Source organism: Bidens hawaiensis, unplaced genomic scaffold (assembly GCF_021521415.1).
Source record: "Bidens hawaiensis isolate Kalapana, Puna unplaced genomic scaffold, B.hawaiensis_p1.1 tig00047999_1, whole genome shotgun sequence".
NCBI lineage: Eukaryota > Viridiplantae > Streptophyta > Magnoliopsida > Asterales > Asteraceae > Bidens > Bidens hawaiensis.
In genome coordinates, this window is record NW_027498573.1 from 94,611 (window position 1) to 114,618 (window position 20,008).

The 20,008-nt window shown below is 34.1% G+C and overlaps 3 protein-coding genes across 3 annotated transcripts; all 3 read right to left on the minus strand.

Moving 5' to 3' along the window:
* Positions 1 to 3,059: 3,059 nt before the first annotated feature.
* Positions 3,060 to 3,500, minus strand: LOC143597247 (protein SRC2 homolog). Its single transcript, XM_077075804.1, has one exon. It carries the CDS (start codon positions 3,498 to 3,500, stop codon positions 3,060 to 3,062), a length of 441 nt encoding a protein of 146 aa, XP_076931919.1.
* Positions 3,501 to 8,386: 4,886 nt separating this feature from the next.
* On the minus strand, positions 8,387 to 8,695 carry LOC143597248 (uncharacterized). Its single transcript, XM_077075805.1, has one exon. It carries the CDS (start codon positions 8,693 to 8,695, stop codon positions 8,387 to 8,389), a length of 309 nt encoding a protein of 102 aa, XP_076931920.1.
* A 338-nt stretch (positions 8,696 to 9,033) lies between these two features.
* Positions 9,034 to 14,012, minus strand: LOC143597249 (putative glucose-6-phosphate 1-epimerase). Its single transcript, XM_077075806.1, has 9 exons — positions 13,826 to 14,012; positions 11,766 to 11,840; positions 10,608 to 10,664; positions 10,365 to 10,525; positions 10,130 to 10,270; positions 9,926 to 10,028; positions 9,758 to 9,857; positions 9,438 to 9,683; positions 9,034 to 9,333 (listed from the first exon to the last, which is right to left on the minus strand). The coding sequence occupies exons 1-8, from the start codon at positions 13,928 to 13,930 to the stop codon at positions 9,469 to 9,471; spliced, it is 957 nt and encodes a 318-aa protein (XP_076931921.1). The 5' UTR covers positions 13,931 to 14,012; the 3' UTR covers positions 9,034 to 9,333; positions 9,438 to 9,468.
* Between the last annotated feature and the right edge of the window lie 5,996 nt (positions 14,013 to 20,008).

Below are 20,008 nucleotides of genomic sequence, written 5' to 3' on the forward strand. Positions count from 1 at the left end.
CATTTATATGCCAATATTACCTCAACATATTAATTTACTCTACGCGGTTAGGTGACCTTTTTCCCACTAAGAGCTTACTAATATGTTAAGCGTTAATACAAAAGGATGGTGTTTAACTTGTTATCCTTAATTTTAAAAGGGATTTTTAGTTTTAATAATTCTAGTTATAAAACTTTAAATCATGTTCTAACATGCATTTAGTAACATGATTATTTTGAAACCATTTTCAAAATTCTAATTTATAATAAAACCATTTTATTATGGGCGTGAGACGGCTAGTTAATAAATCCATTTTATTAAACTATGTGTCACGTAATTACCGATAATTATTAGAACCCGTTTTATGCTTTGTTAATTAATTCTATGTGACGAAGTTGATATCCTAATATCTAGCAACCACATATTCAAACAATCAATTAACAAGCATACACAATTATACTAGACACGAGCCACTAAGTTAGACCACACTTGTTAGCCGAAACAAGTGTGTGTCTTAGGTCCAATCCTAAGGGACACATGACACATGGATGTTGTAGCTCCCACTCGATCCCGCATCCAAATGCTTCGAGCATCTTCTTCAACCCCGTTGTGATCCATTGGGCTTGAACTTGGGCCTAAGCTTCCATAAGCTTCCATTTGGGCTCATTAGGTGGGCTTAGGTCCATTTGGGCTTGAATCCCTTTAATGGGCTTGTGAGACCCATTATCACCATACCCGGCCCAATAAGGCCCAAACTTCCAATTTTGCAATCTTCTTTAAATTTACATAACAAATGTCCTAATACATTTTTTTTCTATAAAATAAAGATATTACAAATAAACTATTTATTACATACCCATATGAATAAATAATTACAAAATTGCCCCTAATTAATTATTACAAACCGAAACTTTGAATAATTAATAACAATCACAACAAACATCCATTTGGTCTACGGCTCGGTCTAGTTTTAACAAACATAACCCGTTATGTCTTAGGAACCCGTTCCAAAACCCCTTGACCTTATCGGGCCTAGCCCAACCCATTTGGGCTTGACCCAATAACTTGATTATGGGCTTCGGCCCACATGTGCAAAACACATGGGCTTCGGCCCAATGAAAAGTCTAATGGGCTTCGGCCCATTTGACCAAAATGGGCTTCGGCCCATTTAACTTTCTTCCCTCCTTTATTTTTCTTCTCGGTTAACCCATTAACCTAATGAAGTGGGCTTCGGCCCAATCACATCCGAATTGGGCTTCGGCCCATGAACTCGGTTTTATATATATTTTTTTTTTTATTTTTTTATTTTTTTTTTTAAACAAAGCCAAAAATAATAACAAGATTAAATACAAAAAATCATGCATGTTTATTTTTGTATAAAATCTTTCAAGGGGAAAAATATAAAACCGAAAACCCGAAGCTTAGTTTCCCGTATCCCGGCTCTTGATGCCATTTGTTGGGTTTCTATGGATAATTTATACTAAGTTAACCATTTAACTAGTCACAATTAAGGCGGAAGCGTGATATTTACAAACCAAACATATCTATCCATATGTATATATATATATATGTTACAAGTTTATATGATATGTGTTCATGAACAACCTAGTTTATTCATGTCATAAGATTACCAATAATCTATATGTTAGAAACCCGAGGCAAGGATCAAGTAATACGGAAAAACTAAACTATCAAAGCTTGTAAAACTTACATTCTTAAACCTTTAAGAGATGTAGTTGATGGTTGAAGAAGATGATGATGTTGATGCTAGACTTTCAAAGGAAAATCCTCAAACGGAATGTACCCCGAGCCTCCAACACACACCGAGCTATGTTAGGGAGCTTGAACACCAAAAACCGAGACCCGAGCCTCTTCCTTTTGTCTTGGCCGAAAACAAGAAGAAAGAAAAGAAAGAGTTGTGTGGTTTTTGTTACTAGAAAGTATTTTATGATCTTGATCTTTATATCATCATTCCATCAAATCAAGACATGGTGTTAGGTGTTTTTGGTCAAGTAACCCATACCAAATCCATGACAAGATATTGACCAAAATCATGGGGTGTGGGGCCCACCCAAAACCGGCCCCAAATATATTTATTTATTTATTTTTTATTTTTTTTATTTATTTTATACTTTATAAAATATATAAACACCCCATCTTTTATAAACCATTTTATAAAAGAACACATAGTTAAATAATCATTCTAATAATAATTATTTGAATAAATAAATTAACCAATTAATTTATTTAACACTTTCAAGTAAGTATTCAGAAACCCGATTTTCTGAATGTATCGTGTTCTGTATTTGTCTCATAGATCTTATCTTAACAAATACATAATTGGTGTGTGTCTAACTCGTTATTGGGTATGACCCGACTTGGATCAAACACAACTAGCCACATTAACCTAATTATGTGTCTCGGGCATATGGTATTCCAACACAAAGACCCGATAAGCTTAAACCATGAAACCAAGTAATGCTTTGGTTCCGTTCGGTTTTAATTTTCAACGGTTGGGTTTAGTTTGTTGAAGATCGAAAATCGTTACCAACGGTTTAGCTAGCTCTTGGTTTGACTTAGAAACCTGACCGCGGACACTCCTAATTAGGTATATATGTTTATGTTTATGTTTAGAGTTATATGTTGATGGTGTTGAATTTGTGCTTTTAGAAGTTGTTGGCAGGTTTGCATTTTTTTATGCAACCCGATCTGACAAAAACTTTGACGCCAAATACTGAACCCAAAGAAAAGTTTCATAGCTCCGCCACTGCAGACGAACGCTATGTTCTTGGTCATCCTTTGGTATGTCTTGTTTCGAAGAAGGGTTTTTTGAGTTTCTAGATATTTGGAATCCATGCTACGTACATTTAAGAACTTGAGAACAAATGATATCATTAAGTCGATAAAACCCATATCTTGTTCACCAGAATAAAACAGATGAATATCCAAAACACTACTTAAGAACATGATGATATCAACAACATCATGACAACTAATTCAAAAACAATTGTTAGCAATCCACAAAATCCTAAAATCAAACTAAAAAACCTCCGCAACCGCAACCGCAAGACATCATGAAATCACCGATGAACAAGTGCTCCTCTAACCAAACGAGTTCCAAAGCCAAACCCCATACTAGAATTTCCAAACCCAAACCCCATGCTAGAGCATCTGCGAGGTGGAACAACCGGCCTCGGCCGTCGTGGATAATAAACGCACTCCGGGTGTTGGTTCTGGTAACCATCGCCAGCTGGTTTCTCCCCCATCCCACGCGGAGTCGTCGTAAACTTCTCCCCAAACTCATACTTGAAACTTAAAACCCTATTCGGTTTACCGGACGGCCTTCTAAGTACTTGATAACTAACAGTCTGAGCCATCTTCCCGTTACCCTTAAAACCTTCAAGAAGCTCCTTAACAGGAACATGAACCTCTCCTAAATTCTTCCCACCGAACATCCCCTCCGCCTTTATCTTAACAACCAACGTCGCACCCGAGACTTCTTCATCGATTAAAAACTTCATGGGAAAGTTCCACGTGGGGTTGGAATCGCCATGATTTGATCATTGCCTCCGGAGATGAAAACGACAGCGTAGACGTGCATGCTGCCTGTGAATCTTGATTTCTTGAGGCCGTTCGCTGAGACGAGAGTGATGTTTAAGTTTCGGTACTCCATGTGGATTGGATATCACCAGCACAACCAAACAATCTATCTGTTTGAAGAAACGAAACAAAAACCCTATTTATAATTATTTATAATAAGATAGAAACCATATTAAGCATATTTGAATTTTGAATACGAATTATATGAACTAATTTGAAGTATACTCTAATACAAACTCATTTTAATTAATATAATTTAAATTTTAGTCCTCCATCTTTATAATTTTTATGATCCTTTCCTAAACTACCCTTCAATCTATAACTTGGTCGGGCTTTACGGTCGGTGGTGATATATATTATCAAACATGCTTGATATTAGGGATGTTATTCGGGTTGTACTTTCGAGTTTCAAATTTCTCGGGTCGGGTTCCTCGGGTTTGATAAAAAATTTTCGAGTACTCATACCCGACCTTAGTCTCCCCCGGGTTACTCGGGTTCGGGTTTTATAAATACGGGTTAATCGGGTTTCAAGTATTTGACCTAAAAAAACTAACAATATATATGTGCTAAATTTCAAGTACATATATCATCTTCAAATTTTAACTTACATAAACAAATAACGAACCACATAATCCAATCGAAATAGTTTGAAGAATGCTTCAATAGATGAAATGAATAACCGGTCGATTGATGAACTGGGCCTGAAAACCAATCGATTGATTGAATAAATAGTCATACATAATTTTTAGATTAACTAATGTTGGAATAATAATCGATAAGTGGGGTATTAATATATTTTGCTTTTATTATAGTTTTGCTAATTCCTACTTTTTTGGGAGACGCCCTGTAGTTATTATCGGTTGTGTTTTTTAAATTAAAAGTTTAAAAATTTAACAATCCTAATGGGGGTGGGGTGGTGGATGTGGTGTGATCACTCATCACACACCCCACCCAATCAAATGATGCCACATCACCAACTCCAAATCCATGACATGTGATGGTTTTTTACTAGGGGTGGTAGTGTGGTGTGGTGGTGTGTGATGGAATTTTTTTGTTTTGTTTTTGTCCGATGTCTTGATGTCTCGTGTTTATCGTGTTTACCTTTTAGCCTTCAACACTCACACACACATATACATATATACACCCACATATATATATATACATATACATACACCACCAATCTTCCTTTCTTTTCCAATTTAGCAGCCCACTTTTACAATATATACACATACATATACAATATATACACCCAAATTCTCACTCACACATACATATTCATACACCACCAATCTTCCTTCAACACTCACACACACATATACAATATATACACCCAAATTCTCACAAACCCTCACCACCACCAATGGCCGGATCCGAATCCAAGATCCACCCCGCCAATTCATCCTCTGGCGATGAAGCCGAACACTCATCCAACGGATCCGAATCCGACCCACCACCTCCACCACCACCACCACCACCTTCCGATCAACTCGACCCGACTCCCACCAAACCCAGATCCAAAACCCCAATTCAATCCATCAACAAACGCCCCACAAAACCCACAGCACAACTCCTTCTTCCCTGTTAATTTTCCGGCAATCCATCACTTCCGGCGACGGCTGCCCCCCAACTGTCATAACCACCCCCCCTCCCAACGGCTCTTTTTCTTGGAATCAACCCTTCATCACGCGTGACACCCATCACGCAAAATCCATTTTTTCCGCGTGACAAAGGGGCGGCGGCGGTGTGGAGAGGCTCACCACGCGTGATGGAGCTCCATCACGCACCGCCCCGTCCCCCAATCCTAAGAGTGGAAGGGGCGCGTGCACAAAAAAAACCGAACTCGGAACCGGACCTGAAAAAAAAACCGGAACCGATTTTTTTAATACCCTGGTTTTTAATACACGACCCACCCGTAGGGTACAGATAAAGTATGTATTTCGGTACCAAAACCTGAACCGGACCCGATTTGTACCCAGTAATACCCGAAAACCCGAACCGGTTCCATACCCGGAACCGGGTTTTTCCAATACCCGGTCGGCGGGCCGGGTACTTCAAATACCCGATGTATACCCTAAAAATACATTAAAATACTCGAAAAATACCCCTAAAATGTGCAACATTTTAAAAAATCCAATCTATAGCTGGAAAAAAGCCCGAAAAACCTCTCAAATAAGGTTATTTCAATACCCGAAAATAGGGTATACAAATACCCGGTTTTAGAATACCCGGTTATGTACCCGACCCGAACCCGATGCATAGGCTATGGTTTTTAAAGACAATACCCGGACCCGAACCCGACCCGGTTATTACCAATACCCGATTTTTCAATACCCGGTCATACCCAAACTCAATTCCATACCCGAACCCGGGTATTTGAAAAACCCGCTTTGTGCACCTCTACTACCCTACTGTCCAATTTTACATTGCCACCTTATTTTAACCCTTAAGTACCCACAAATTACATTACTGGCGACACCTACTCACATGTGTAATAAATTAATTATTAAGTAATTTAATTCTCTAACCTTTGCCACTGAATCACGTTTGTGGCAAACATTTGCCATGAAATGCACTCATGCACCCTACCCACATGGGGTGGCGGCGGTGCAGTCATATGGTTTGGAAACCATACACTCTACCCATATGGGTGTCCTGCCCTCTCTAATAAAAAAACATGATTCTCAAATAATTATATTTTATCGGTTTAAGTAAACTGCAATTTTTTTCATGTTGTTTGTCCAAATCTATGATTTTAGTCCAATAGTTTTAAATCTGCGATTTCGTCTATGTGGTTTCATTTCACTTGCAATTAAACCCGACCTCGCTAACCCCGTTAGGTTAAGTCATTAAACCCATCAACGTGTCGTCGTGCCCCTCACGTGACTGAGGAGCAATTTTGTCCTTTTTCTCCTCAGATAAACCTAAGCCCTAATTCAAAAGCCAGCTCACATGAGGGGCTTGGGTGTATTTGATGAAAAAAAGAAGACAAAATTGGCTTTCAAATTTGGGCTTGGGTTTATTTAAGGAGGAAAAGAACAAAACTGCCCCTCACGCGAGGGGCACTTGGATAGGTTTAACGACCAGACTTAATGAGTTAGTGGGGTCGGGTTTAATTTCAATTGAAATTAAACCATAGGAATGAAAATAGCAAATTTGAAACTATTGAACTAAAATCGTAGATTTAGAAAAACCACAAAAACAAAAACCGCAGTTCACTCTATCGGTTTAATCATGCACTTGACACTCTTTTGCATTTTTTATATTAAAATCTTTTTTGAGTGATGATATATTCCATTTACATTTTTATTAAAAAATGTAATCAACCTTTAGAAACTAATGAAGGTGTCCACCCCAAGGCCCAAACCAACTACTGGACTGGTGCTGAGTCCGGATCCGATACTCAACTGATGATTCATTCAGACCTACTATGTAACAAGCGGGTATCCCGGGCTTACCGACATATTGTTTGGGCTTACATCCAGAACCTGGCCCTATGAGCCCAATAATACCCCACTCTCTCCTACACATATAGATACTACCCTATTGCTATGAGCCTATGAACTCTCTATATATCTATGATATATATAAAGGAAAACATAAAAATTCTACGTGTCGTGATGTGGTCGTCCTTCTTTTTTTTGTAGTCACCAGATTTGCTTGATTTTTAAATGGAGGCTTCTCATGCATTTGACCCGAATTCATGGGTATGAGTCTTACCAAACCCAGATATTCTTTAAACTGGTTATAACATCTCATTAAATAAGAAAATTATACTCACCAAATTATTGATGTAAAAATCCTATAAAATAGGATATACTAAATATTAATATCTTATTTATTTTAAAAAAGATATATATATTATTTAAATTAAAAAACCAATTTTATAGTAAAAAAAAATAAACTGGTATTGGATCTCATCAAACCATAAGTATATTATTAACTTTCATAAATATTATTTATAATTAAAAAAACCAATTTTATAGTAAAAAAAATAAACGGGTCTTGGTCTCATCAAAACCATATATTTTTTAAACCGGGTTATAGCATCTCATTTATTTGTGAAACAATTTATCATCAAACCATAAGTATATTATTAACTTTCATGCAATAAAAAAATATAAATTCAAAAAATAAATAAATATTAGAACAAACAATATAAAACAACCCCTGTAATACGGTGGATAAAAACTAGTATACTATATATATACATACATGTTTCTCATGCACTGTTTTTACTCGGCTTGATTGTCAGAGGGTGGTTCAAAGATCTCGATCTATGTCCCATCTTAACCTTTTAATGGTAAGACCCCAGTCGAGTGGACCGGAGCCCGAACCTGACAACTTTCGCCTTCAACATAAACATGTCGCTTGAAGAACAATTGACAGTATGGTAAGAGTTTAAAGGAAATATGTTTGAGAAGAATACTCAGGTCCTTTCGTCAATTCTAGATTGGTGTACTATTGACCGAAAACTAATATATGATTTACAGTAGACACTCGATAAATTAATACTCAATTATTTAATAAACTCGATAATATTTTTTGCCGGTCCCGACTCGGGGATAGGGTGCTAAATTAATAATTCGCCAAAATTATAAGATAATACATTTTTGATAATTTCTTTAGACCTCATATAAAATATAAATTAATAATTCCTTATATATAGCATTTTTGATTGCCGCTTTAATAGCTTCGTTTCGCAAAGGGGGCTCCATTGTAGAACTTTCATCATCTTCTTCATCGATATCATCTTTATTAATTCCAATAACGCTTTCAATAATTTCTTCATCAGTCAACAACTGTACAACTACATTTCTTCTGTGTAAGTCAGAACATCTTCGACATCCATTGCATTGCGATAACCCAACTCTTTTATCAAATTCTGGAGTTCTTGAGTGCTTTCACCACCTTCATCTGAGTTCTCGAAAGTCATGTTATTTGTTGATCGAAGTTTACAATGACGAAAGCAGTTCGCAATTGTATTTGCACGAACATCCATAGTCCATGCTAAAATTGCAAGATTCATTGCATCTAATACATTTATTTTTGCTGGATTTGGAACCCCTAATTCATAACCCTCCAAAAGATTTCTATAAAATCGACGACGATAATGCATCTTAAAAGCTTGAAAGGTGTTTGTAAACTAAGTATTCCCTACTATAAATTAATAAAATATTAATTAATATATAAATTAATAATTATTAATTTATCAATTACTTAATAACTCTTTTAAGTAATAAATTTTAGTGATCCAAAGTGTATTATTTTATAGAGTTTTTACTGTATATACCATTTATGGAACCTATTTCATATAATAAATCACATCAATCCTTTTATTAAAAGTAATTACCTAATAATAACCAAGTTACAATATTTATTCCAGTAAAACCACTCATACTTTTCTATAACTATAAAACCACACAATTTTATTGTTGCTCCACTTTGTGAAACTTTTTATGAACGTTATAATTTTAAAATTAAGGTATTTGATCCAGTTTGTTTACATAATAATCATAATATTCCATTCCAACCACCAAGACAAGCAATCAAGGGTATCTAACAACCAACTTCTCATATAGAAAGCAGATCATCAAAGTACATTGTCATTACTGAAACCGCAAAACAGGTAATCTTTTTGACCAGTTTCACATTTGCATTACAATCAGTAAATGCAATATTTTTTTAACTTTTCTGTTCAACCAATGTAACCAAAACTTTTACACAAGTCGCAGAAGAGCCGGCACGAGCACAAACCTACATTAGATACGAGTTGAATGAGTGTGTCAACGCTTGATTATAAAATGATTCAAATATGCAGAAATTTAAAACCGATTGCTAGAAGTCAGAAAGCAGCATACCTGTACTTGGTATTGATGAGAACCACATGAATCAGCTACTCTGGAGAACTTTGCTCGGGTCAAGTTGCCCGCTGCAATAGCTGGAAGGAACAGTCGAGAGTTCTTGCCTTACTTTCCATTCTTCACCAGGTTTCAGTGTAATCGGTTTCTCAATTGCTGCTGCCTCCACACAAAGCATGTGTTTGTACTCATCGTCTCCAAAATCAGCCATAGCTTTTGACTTCTTATCCCATGGATTCCACACCACTAATGAATACAACATTATTTATTAAATGTCAAGATAACAATGAGAAATGAAAAGCAGAAATGCAAAATCTTACCAGCATCAGGAAGACCATCTTTGCGGACGACAAATGTGCGTTTCTTTTCATGATCCAGGATTGCAATCTTTGATGGTGTGCTGAGATAAATCTTGTCCACCTGGATAAACATTTGACACAGCATAAACCTTAACTGTGACAGAGTAATTTACGAGGTAACAAAATTACCTCGGATTCAAAGGTTATAGCATCTCCTTGTTCTGTATATCTTTCCCGGTTCTTCAAGTTGTCAAGGTAATCAAACGTCTCCAATCCTTCAACTCGAACTTCACTGCAGACAAAAAAATGTTTAACATGATTTATATTAATAAAATAAAAGTAATATGTTAGTATGTCTTAATTTATTAACTGAAAGGTGTAAAACCATTTTACCTGATATCTGAAACAGAAAAATATGTGTGATATGCAAATGTGAATGTAAATGGCTTTCCATCAGTGTTGGTATTTCTGATCCGAGAAGTCAGCATTAGGTCTCCTCCGGGTCCCAGAGTAATCCTCAGACGATACTCAAAGCTATAAATAAGAAATCAAAATAGAACAGATTCTTTATGAGTAATACAATAAGATTTTCTAGTATATAGCACCTTATAACTTGTATAAGAAATACCTGTGAGGCCATATCTTCAAATCCTCCTCAGTAGGCTTAAGCAACAAATCAACAAAAACTCCATTGGTGACACTGGGTTGAAGCGGAGATGGGTCGGTGTCTACGGTCCAAAATCGGTTTCTAGCAAATCCATGTGCTTCAAGAGAGCCTAGGTTTGAGAACTGTATCAAGGAAACATGTATCAATTGACAAGAATAAATCCAAAGGCGGTGAAGTGAACAGCAGGAAGATAGAGACACATACTTGAGGAAAGCATATAGGAATACCACCACGTATTGGCTTAGGGGGCTTAAAGATTGCCTGCAAATACACATGGATTTATGGATGACTGAAGAAGACAAGGTACAAAGAGTTGTTCAAAGCTATGCAGTTAATGCCAAAAAATAGCGGATATCGGTCAATGACCGATATCTGAGATATCGGTTATTGCGGTGGGATAGCGGTGTGTGTGTATATATATATATATATATATATATATATATATATATAACACCAAAAGTTATCTAATAATAATACTTAAGTCTTAATACCAAAATCATAAAAGTCAATAGTTCAAAACACAAAGTAACAATATTTTTAATTTAAGACATGATTTAATCACTTAATCGAAAGCCATAAATATATAAGCATCAGCAGCGGCTGAAGAAATGGGTATCGGAGATGAGCATTAGCAGCGATTGAGGTATTTTTAGGGCAATAAGCTGATTGTTCAATAATAATCATAATGAAATTGGGTTACGGGCTTACAGTTTGGGCCAAAAAAAGTAACAATTGGGTCAAAAATATTAAACTGAGAATCTCACCGCTATTTCCGATATATCGGTGGCCAAATATCGGCGAAATAGCGGTAAATAGCGCCGCAATTATCAGAACCGCTATTTGGACCGATATTTCGACCGCTATTTTACCGCCGGACCGATAACCGCTATAGCACCGCTATTGATAGCATAGGTTCAAAGTATAAACTTAAAACCAACAAAAGTATAAACAATCGCCGTCCCTAAATATTTGATAAGTGAAATAAAGAAAGCCCAACCATTCTACAAAGAAATAAAATCTACTAGAGGTAAGTAAAGAATATTTACAACAGATAAACTCATTCTTAGAGGGGCGGTTTTGTACAGATATGAACTGATTCAGATATAAGCTGGTAATAGATAACCAAAATTCGGAAATATATAGTTCTGATGATAAATATTATTCAAACAATGTTAGGACTCCAATACTCTGGCATAATGCAGCTCGAACAAAACAAAAGGAATCTTGTACTACGACTTTTTCATGATAAGACTAAGTGTCAACAAGCAAACTAAGTTCAGGGAATACATGGTCCTATCATGTTAACTAGTATAAAAGAGGTATTAAAGCATTCATTAAAAATAATTTATGGATAGTTTGTACCTTACTACTGACAAAAAGCAACTCTTCTCTTTGCTCATTTTTCCAAGACGTCACATGAGCTCCATACAGATATACCTGCAAGAATGAAAAGGTCTAAGACCACTATGGATGCAAGATCCTTAGATATAAATGAACTTTAAAGTACATTTCTGGAAGGCAATAATCCACCTAATTTATAGATGACTCAGCATGCGTAATATACACTCAACATATTCATATAGAACTACAGGTAGATAGAAGATGCACAGCACAGAGTTACTTGTCCTGTTTTTCTTTTGTTGGTGTTTTATATTTTTGTTAGGAGCTGACCAACCATTGGAAGTTTAGGACCATCCGACCAGCAAGAGTATGATCAGGAGACATCACAAACTAATAGATGTACACAACAAATAATAACACCAGAATAGTGGGTACTCTATTTATTCAAAGCAAAGAGCTGGTGAGCTACATTGTGCGTTGAAATTAAAAGGGGAGCAAGTATGAATATTTGAGAAGTGTAGACTAGAAATTAATAATTGCACAACAATTTCAAAAGTAAGCACTTGATTTCATGTATTGGTTGGTATGTTGCATCACATATCAACCCCTATAACTCTTGGGAGGTTATACAAATTATCAAACTCCCATGGCTAGTCAAAACTAAACAGGTTGAAGACCCTATCCTGATAGAATTTTACATTATAGTGAGAATAACCTCATACATTCGGAAAACGCCTCAAGGACACTATAACTTCCGCCTGATCAATATACCACCTCTATAAACATAATTCTGTTTCTTCAAGAAATTCTATTAATTTACTGAATGTGTTACTGGGACAGCTATCAATACCCATAGTGACCAGATTTTATAACAAAATGCATAAGCATATGTAATACTGTATTAAACATCAAAAACAGGCCATACACAGTAATCAACAAATCAATAGCCTAATCATTAGGTGATTGTATTTGTATATAACTGAAGCTTTTGCACTTCGCGATCTATAATATAGAAAAACAGAATTTCAAACAAAGGTGGCATGATTGCCAAGATAAAACTGATAGTAAACTTGTAAATAGTAATAGTCCTGATGTTTCATAGACACGGGATAAACAAGGTGCAATAATAGGTATTGCAGTGGTTTCCCATTTGGTTCTGTAAAACTTAATTAAACCGTTGACATAGTTCGCATATTCAATACTGACCATGACTATAATCCACTAATGACTTTCTATTATTACACATACTTAAATAACTTCTTACTCATCCTCGTAGGAAGTCCGTTTCAGCTGCAATTCTATGATTTAAAGGCCACTCAACTACCTAGCTCTGCATATTGCTTTTTGATTCACTAACTCATGTTAAATACGACTAATCGAGTGTCAGTTATCGTGGACCTAAATGAAAATTATATAATATTTTGGCATCCTCTTCATGGACTCAAGTGACTAAAGAATAGCCCATTGTAATTTCCAGCTAACAAACAACTACAAGTATGGATGAAGGAAAAAATCAAACGAAGTCTCCAAACATATATATTAATCAGATTACTAGTACGATGCCAACGTACGCAACTGTATGCTCTGAAATAAGAGATCCAACATAATCTATACAATCTGTAAGTCACTTATTATAAATCAAATACACAGAAGCAGAAAACGAGTACTAATCACTAATTAGGTCAAGGAGATGTTCAAATTTTTCAAAAATAGGATATAAACTAATATGACCACTTCAATGTTATTCTATCATCTAAACTTGCAGGTGAAAGATCTGGTTCCAGATCACACTTGTATTAACATTTCTACAAATTCATTTTCCACATCAACGATACTCACACCATAATCTAAACCACTCCGTAGCCATATGCTATGATGAACATACTCGTATAATCATATCGATTGCAAAGAGCAACAACCTAATTAAAGCAAATTCTAATCTACGTTACGAACAGATCGAATCAAGGAGCAATGAAATGAGATGAAATCCAGAAGCATTTGCAACATATATATATATATATATATAATTACAATTATCAATCGGAGCGAGATTAACGGAATTAGTGAGTGTGGATAGATACCTCGGCACTACTGCCGTGAAGTTGACGGAGAATGAGCTTGTCAAGGCCATTGACGCCTTTAGTAATCGCAACTGATTTATTGTTGTTATCAGTAGCTTCTGACATCTCATCAATCAATGGTTCAGTGATCAGCTCTAACAAACTCTCTGTCAGTGTATAGAGTCCGGAGATGTGAAAGAAAGAAAGAAAGAAAGTTGTTCGCCGCAACCAACGAATTGTGTTGTGTATGTATGTATGTAACTTCCCAGTACCTTCCTTCTCACCCCCAATTAAAATAAATACTACATAATAATTCGACAATTCTTTTTTATTTTTTTCATTTAATAATAATAATAGTAGTAAATCGTGTTCTTTATTTTATATATATATATATATACTAGTTTGAGGCTCGTGTATTACACGGGTAATTATTAAAAGTTTTATATTGTAACCATTAAGTGAAATATAGTTAACAAAATGATCATATATTTTATATGGTTACAATTTACATTAAAATTACAAAAATTACATAACTAAGATTACACAAATATGTTACAAATAAGTAAAACCTCTATTGTACGCTATATTTGTGATTGTAATATTGGTTGGTACACATTGTTTATCACATATCAAAATCTTTAGTCCATGTCTACTTGTAACTCTTGATAAGGGAGCATATAGGTATGTTTATAACTCTTGATACAGGCATGTATAGTTGTGAGCGTGACAAATAAGATTCTTCAAGTGCATGCCAACCCTAGATAAATGATAAAATATCCATGAACTATAAAACAAAATATTCATACACATAAAATATCATACATTTTAATCAATTAATATAATATCATCTGAGATCATCTACTCACGATTATTCCAAAAACATGATTATCCAAAAAAAAAAGATTATCTGAACTTTGATGATATAATCATCGTTATAAACTTTATAATTTGAATCTGATTTATCATGATAAATTTGGAGTCATTAATATTCTGTGTAAGACAAATTTTTACTTGATTTATATTTTACAATTAACAATTGTAAAATCAAGCAAAATATAAAACTGAAAATTAAAATATAACAAAATGTTTTTTTTTTCATTTCATGTTAGTGAAAAATGACAAAGAAATACTAACCTTAAAGTCATGTTCAAATAAAAGTGATTATTCTGAGTTAGAAGGATATTAGAATATTTAAAGTTACATAAAGTGAATGTAGTAATTCTTATGTATAATAGCTGAAAGTATTGGATAAGAAATGTTTATTTTTTAAATACTAATCCCGTATTATTAGTTACATTATGAGAGTTGTTGGAATATTTAATTAATCGATATCTATATTTTAACAACTTATAGACAAAAAACAAAGATTTCGGATTTGTTGGAAGCATGGTAAATGACTTTTAACCGGATTAACTATTTTTTATATTAATGTGAATATATATGTTTCTTAAGCATTTTGGTCTGAGTTATAGAATAAAATATTGAAAACTAAATATTGATTTTCTTATTGCTAAAACCCTTTATACTAAGAAAAAAATCATATAAATAAATGACATACAATATAGTAAATCGGTATACATATAGATTATAATTATCATATTCAACTTCAATAATTTAATGCTAAACACCAAGATATATATAATAGGTATTCTCCATGTTTGTAATATTTATACAAAACGTTTGGAGAAAATAAAAAAAATACACATTTTCCTGAGTTCAAATTACACATTGTTGCTCGAATCCGAGTTTAAAAAGACAATTTGTAGTTTACCATACAAATCCAAATTATTCGATAATGATGCACCTTTTATTTGCTTTAATTTTACTTATGACTTTAAAATTTTATTCTAACAAACCTGCAACGCCAATTTAATATTTCCTTATTTTCTTATTTCACCGTTAATGTTAATGAATGAATCGATTAAGATTTATATGTAATAAAAACAAACTTAAATGTCATATATTGAAATAGCTTAAAAGATAAGGGTTATATATTAAAATAAATGAAAAATAGGTGAGAAGGGCTATGAGATTGACAAGTGGCAAAAGTAAGTAGTCTTTTATTAGAAGAAATAGATATGTTAATAAAACGCTTTTTAAGTTTTTATCCGTTAGTTTATTCACATTTATATCATATTCAATGGTTTCTTAATGGAGACCTGTGTTTAATCCCCATAAACAATATTTTAGAGGGGGTACGGTGGCTCAATGAAGGAAGATTGTGCTTTTTGTGATCTTCAGGTCAATCCTGGCGTTCGGGTTTTACCAACAGTGGGCTTTCGGGCAGGGTGTATATTCCCTGAAACTGGAGATAACTTGGAGCCGCTTAAGAGCTTCGTATGGTTGGGTTGGGTCAGCTGGCGGTGACATTTTCTCATTGGGTTACCCCGTACTGAGTACCTAGACAATTCTCTGTATGTTGGTGGTTCAAAAAAATGTTTTTTCACATTTATACCATGATTGGGTAGTTGAAGTTGGTTGTAACTTGTTACTTGTTAGTAGGTTTTTTATAGCTCGAGTTAACTTCAACTTGAGTTACTAACAACGTGTCTTGTTGGCTTGACTTGGTATTGCCAAATGCCAACCAAGTGAAAATTTGAAAACTACACTTGTGCTAAAGCTAAAGTCCGACTCATCTTCCTTAGATATTGTTTTCTTAGTTTTAAGAAATAAATGAGGATTCTAGAGGTGTAAAATAATAAAATACAATCAGTCACTCGCGTATGAACAATAAGCAATAGACGAAAAATGTTGAACTCAGTTTCACCCGTTGATATTTGTCCTTGACTACTTTTTTCATTTAATGCATATATAATTATATATTATTAAACTAAGACTCTTTTAGTTGAAAACTTGAAATAGACAACAATTCTCTCAAATCATACAAATACTTTTCAATGATGAAGAAGAGTTCAATATTGCTATTATTACTAAATTTAATTATTTTAAAAAGAATTAAAAGGTTTTTTTAGATTTTATTCATTAATTTATTCATGTTTATGTCACAATTTAGTAGTTGAAGTCGGTTATAGCTTGTAAGTAGGTTTTTTATTAGCTGAGTTGAAGTCGAGTTAACTTTAACTTGGGTTACTAGCAATATGTGTTTAGTTGGCTTGACTTGATATTGCCAAGCCAATCAAAATTCAAATACTAAGCTTGTGTTTAACTCGTTTTCATTGGATATTGTTTCCTTAGTCATAAAATGAGTGAGAGGTGCAAAATACATTTAAAACACAAAAAGGGAGCAATGAATGGAATGTGTTGAGCACAGTTTGAACAGTTGTAACTTTGACCTACATTTTTGTTTAATGTATTAATACTAAACTAAGGGGTTGTCTTTGTTGAAAGAGACTCGATATACACAACAATTATCTTAAATCACGCAAATCGTTACATTTATCTTAAATCACACAAATCGTTTTCAAGAGTCAAGAGTTCAATATTTTTATTTGTTTCGTTTGCGATCTCAACTACTTGAGTCCTTCAGGGCAGTATACATTGTGTTAGTTCATGTACTAAAACGTGCAATTTCAATATTGTTATTTGTTTCACTATGTAAACTAAAGCATAAATTTCAAAAAAAAAAATATGTATATAATAACTAACATTTTGGAATTTCACGGTTTACTCCATTTGAATGTTTAATATTACGTCAAGTGAAGGTTATTGAATTCCAAAGAGTGATGAAATTTGGTAAATTGTCTTTTATTTCATTTAGTTTCTTTTTTAATCAACAAAACACAATTTATAAAGTGAAGTTTTACATTCCAAGTTCAATTCAGTTAAATTTAACGAGCCAAACCGGGACTCTGAAATATGTCCAATGGCATGTACATAAATATGTGTTATCTCTATAGTTCACCAATATATTATGTCTAAATGATTATTTGATCTTATGAAGCCCTGCTTGGAAGAAGCATCTCATATCGACTCTCACGATTCTCGTGTCTTGAGTTGGCTCTCTTTCACCGCGTTATCATATCTTGAATCGGGTCTCTTTCAACGCTTACATGTTATAAAATCTTGAGTCGGTCTCTTTAATCAATGGCGTTCAATGGTGAATGGAGTAACTATTAGAAGTCTAAGGTAACTACATCTAAGAAGAATAAAAAGAGAGTGTGCAATGTAAAAGTTATGATTATGATTTACAAATGATAAAAGATAGATCACCTATTTATAAACCAATTCTAACTAATACTTTTCTTAAAATGCTATCGGAAAGAAAACTGGATCGAAATAGGTTGTGAGTTGTGACTTGTAGGATAATAATTGAACCATATAATGTTTCTACTATGGATCGAAATAGGTTGTGAGTTCTAACTAATACTCTTTTGGCTTATTCTCTTAAAAGGTTTCTACTATGGATGTAGCAACAAATCAATCAATGATAACAACTTTTATCCTTTTCTTACATTTCTTAGGTAAAAGCAATTATTTCCAGATAACATTTTTTATTCTTACTTGAAACTATTTTCCGATCAAAGAAAGAAAAAAAATTAAATCTATTTATTTGAATGGAAAAGATAAGGGAAAAAAAGGTGTATAGCAAATATTTGTGTTCAAAGAAAACCAAATTAAATAAATTAGTAATATAAATGTTTTTGAAACAATTGTATATAGTATTCTATTAACAATTGTAAAATTACATTTATCATCATGTTATAGCACACGTATAGCATTTTTTTGTCGCTAAAAATGAAAGTACGCTCAGTCAGCAGTCATGTCATAAAATTAGCATAAAATTTTTAATCATCTTATTTAATGTGTATTATAAATTTTTAGTGAGTTACTTGTACTTAATTCTAATGGGTGGCTACAATTTCATGAACCGTTGGTTTTGTCTCTTAGCTCAAGACATATGAGTAATCTAGGTAGAGTGATTAAGCTAAATGTGTCTTTTCATTTTGGTGTTACAAAAGCTAGAATTTCTATTAACGATAGTGACAATGATTTGATGTCGCTAAACATGTTTTTGTTTAGATTGGTCTTTGGATGCTAACTATCGTGGCCGGTATTATTCAAATGATAGTGGTGGTGGGTGATGTATAGGGTGTGAACTTTAACACAACACGAACCTAACATGTTTAACACAACACGAACCTAACATGAAATTCAAGACTTGGGTTAGTCTATACGGGATCCGGATAAACTTGCAAACACGTTTAGCTATACGCATCGTGTTAGATCAACCTAGAAGGTTCATGGGTTTGGCCCGAATAGCACACTTATTTTAATCTCTTTTAAAAAATTGTATGTTTTAGGCCATAAATGCTGCTGATTGACAACTAACGTTAAAATCAAAAAGAGAAATTAACATGTTATATATGTTAAATTTAATTAATGTATAAACATTGGCTTTTTGTTGTAAATTTTTAGTTTTAGTGGTACTTATATGGAAAGAATAAAAAATTTCAAGTTAAACATGTGATGGTCGGTTAATTTATATATGTTTTAGTTCGTTTATTGTTTAGTTTTAACTGTTTATTCTAAAACTATCGATACTTCATACGTGCATTATTGGATTTCAGGTCACAGGCGTTAAAGTACTCAATATGGACCTGTTGTGACACGGAATGAAGACTCGGGATGTCCAGCACGCAAAACGATGAAATTTATAGAAGATTGTTGTAGCAGGACCCATTGCGGTACGCGATGGTCTTGCTGAGGGACCCATCGCGTACCGCGATGAGTGAGTAAATAATGTTTGACTTTTGGTCAATCGCGATACGCGATTGACCATAGAAGACCCCGTTGCGTACCGCGATCGGTGGTGCAGACGGAAAAATTAGGTTTAAATGATATTTTTCATCATAAACAACCCTAACTTCGTTTTGACGACCAGGAGGCGATTCCAGCAGTCCATAGAGGCGATTTTCACCACCATAGCTTGTGCCAAGACCCTACATATGATTCATATCATCCATATCGAAGATTCAATGATGTCAAGGCTCGGCTAATCTCCTAGAATCGCACCCGGGATGTATAGTTTGTAATCTTTACAGTTTTTCTCATGTGATTAAGACACTTGTGTATAATTATTGATGATTGATATGTGATTATTGATGTTTGGTATTTCTGTGTGTTCGGTCGGTTTAAGTTTACGTTGGTCTGAACGATCTGTTACCAGTTGCTAGATAATTAATCATATAACTGTTTGGTTAGATTGAATACGATAAAACATACAATTGCCCTTAACTGAGTCAC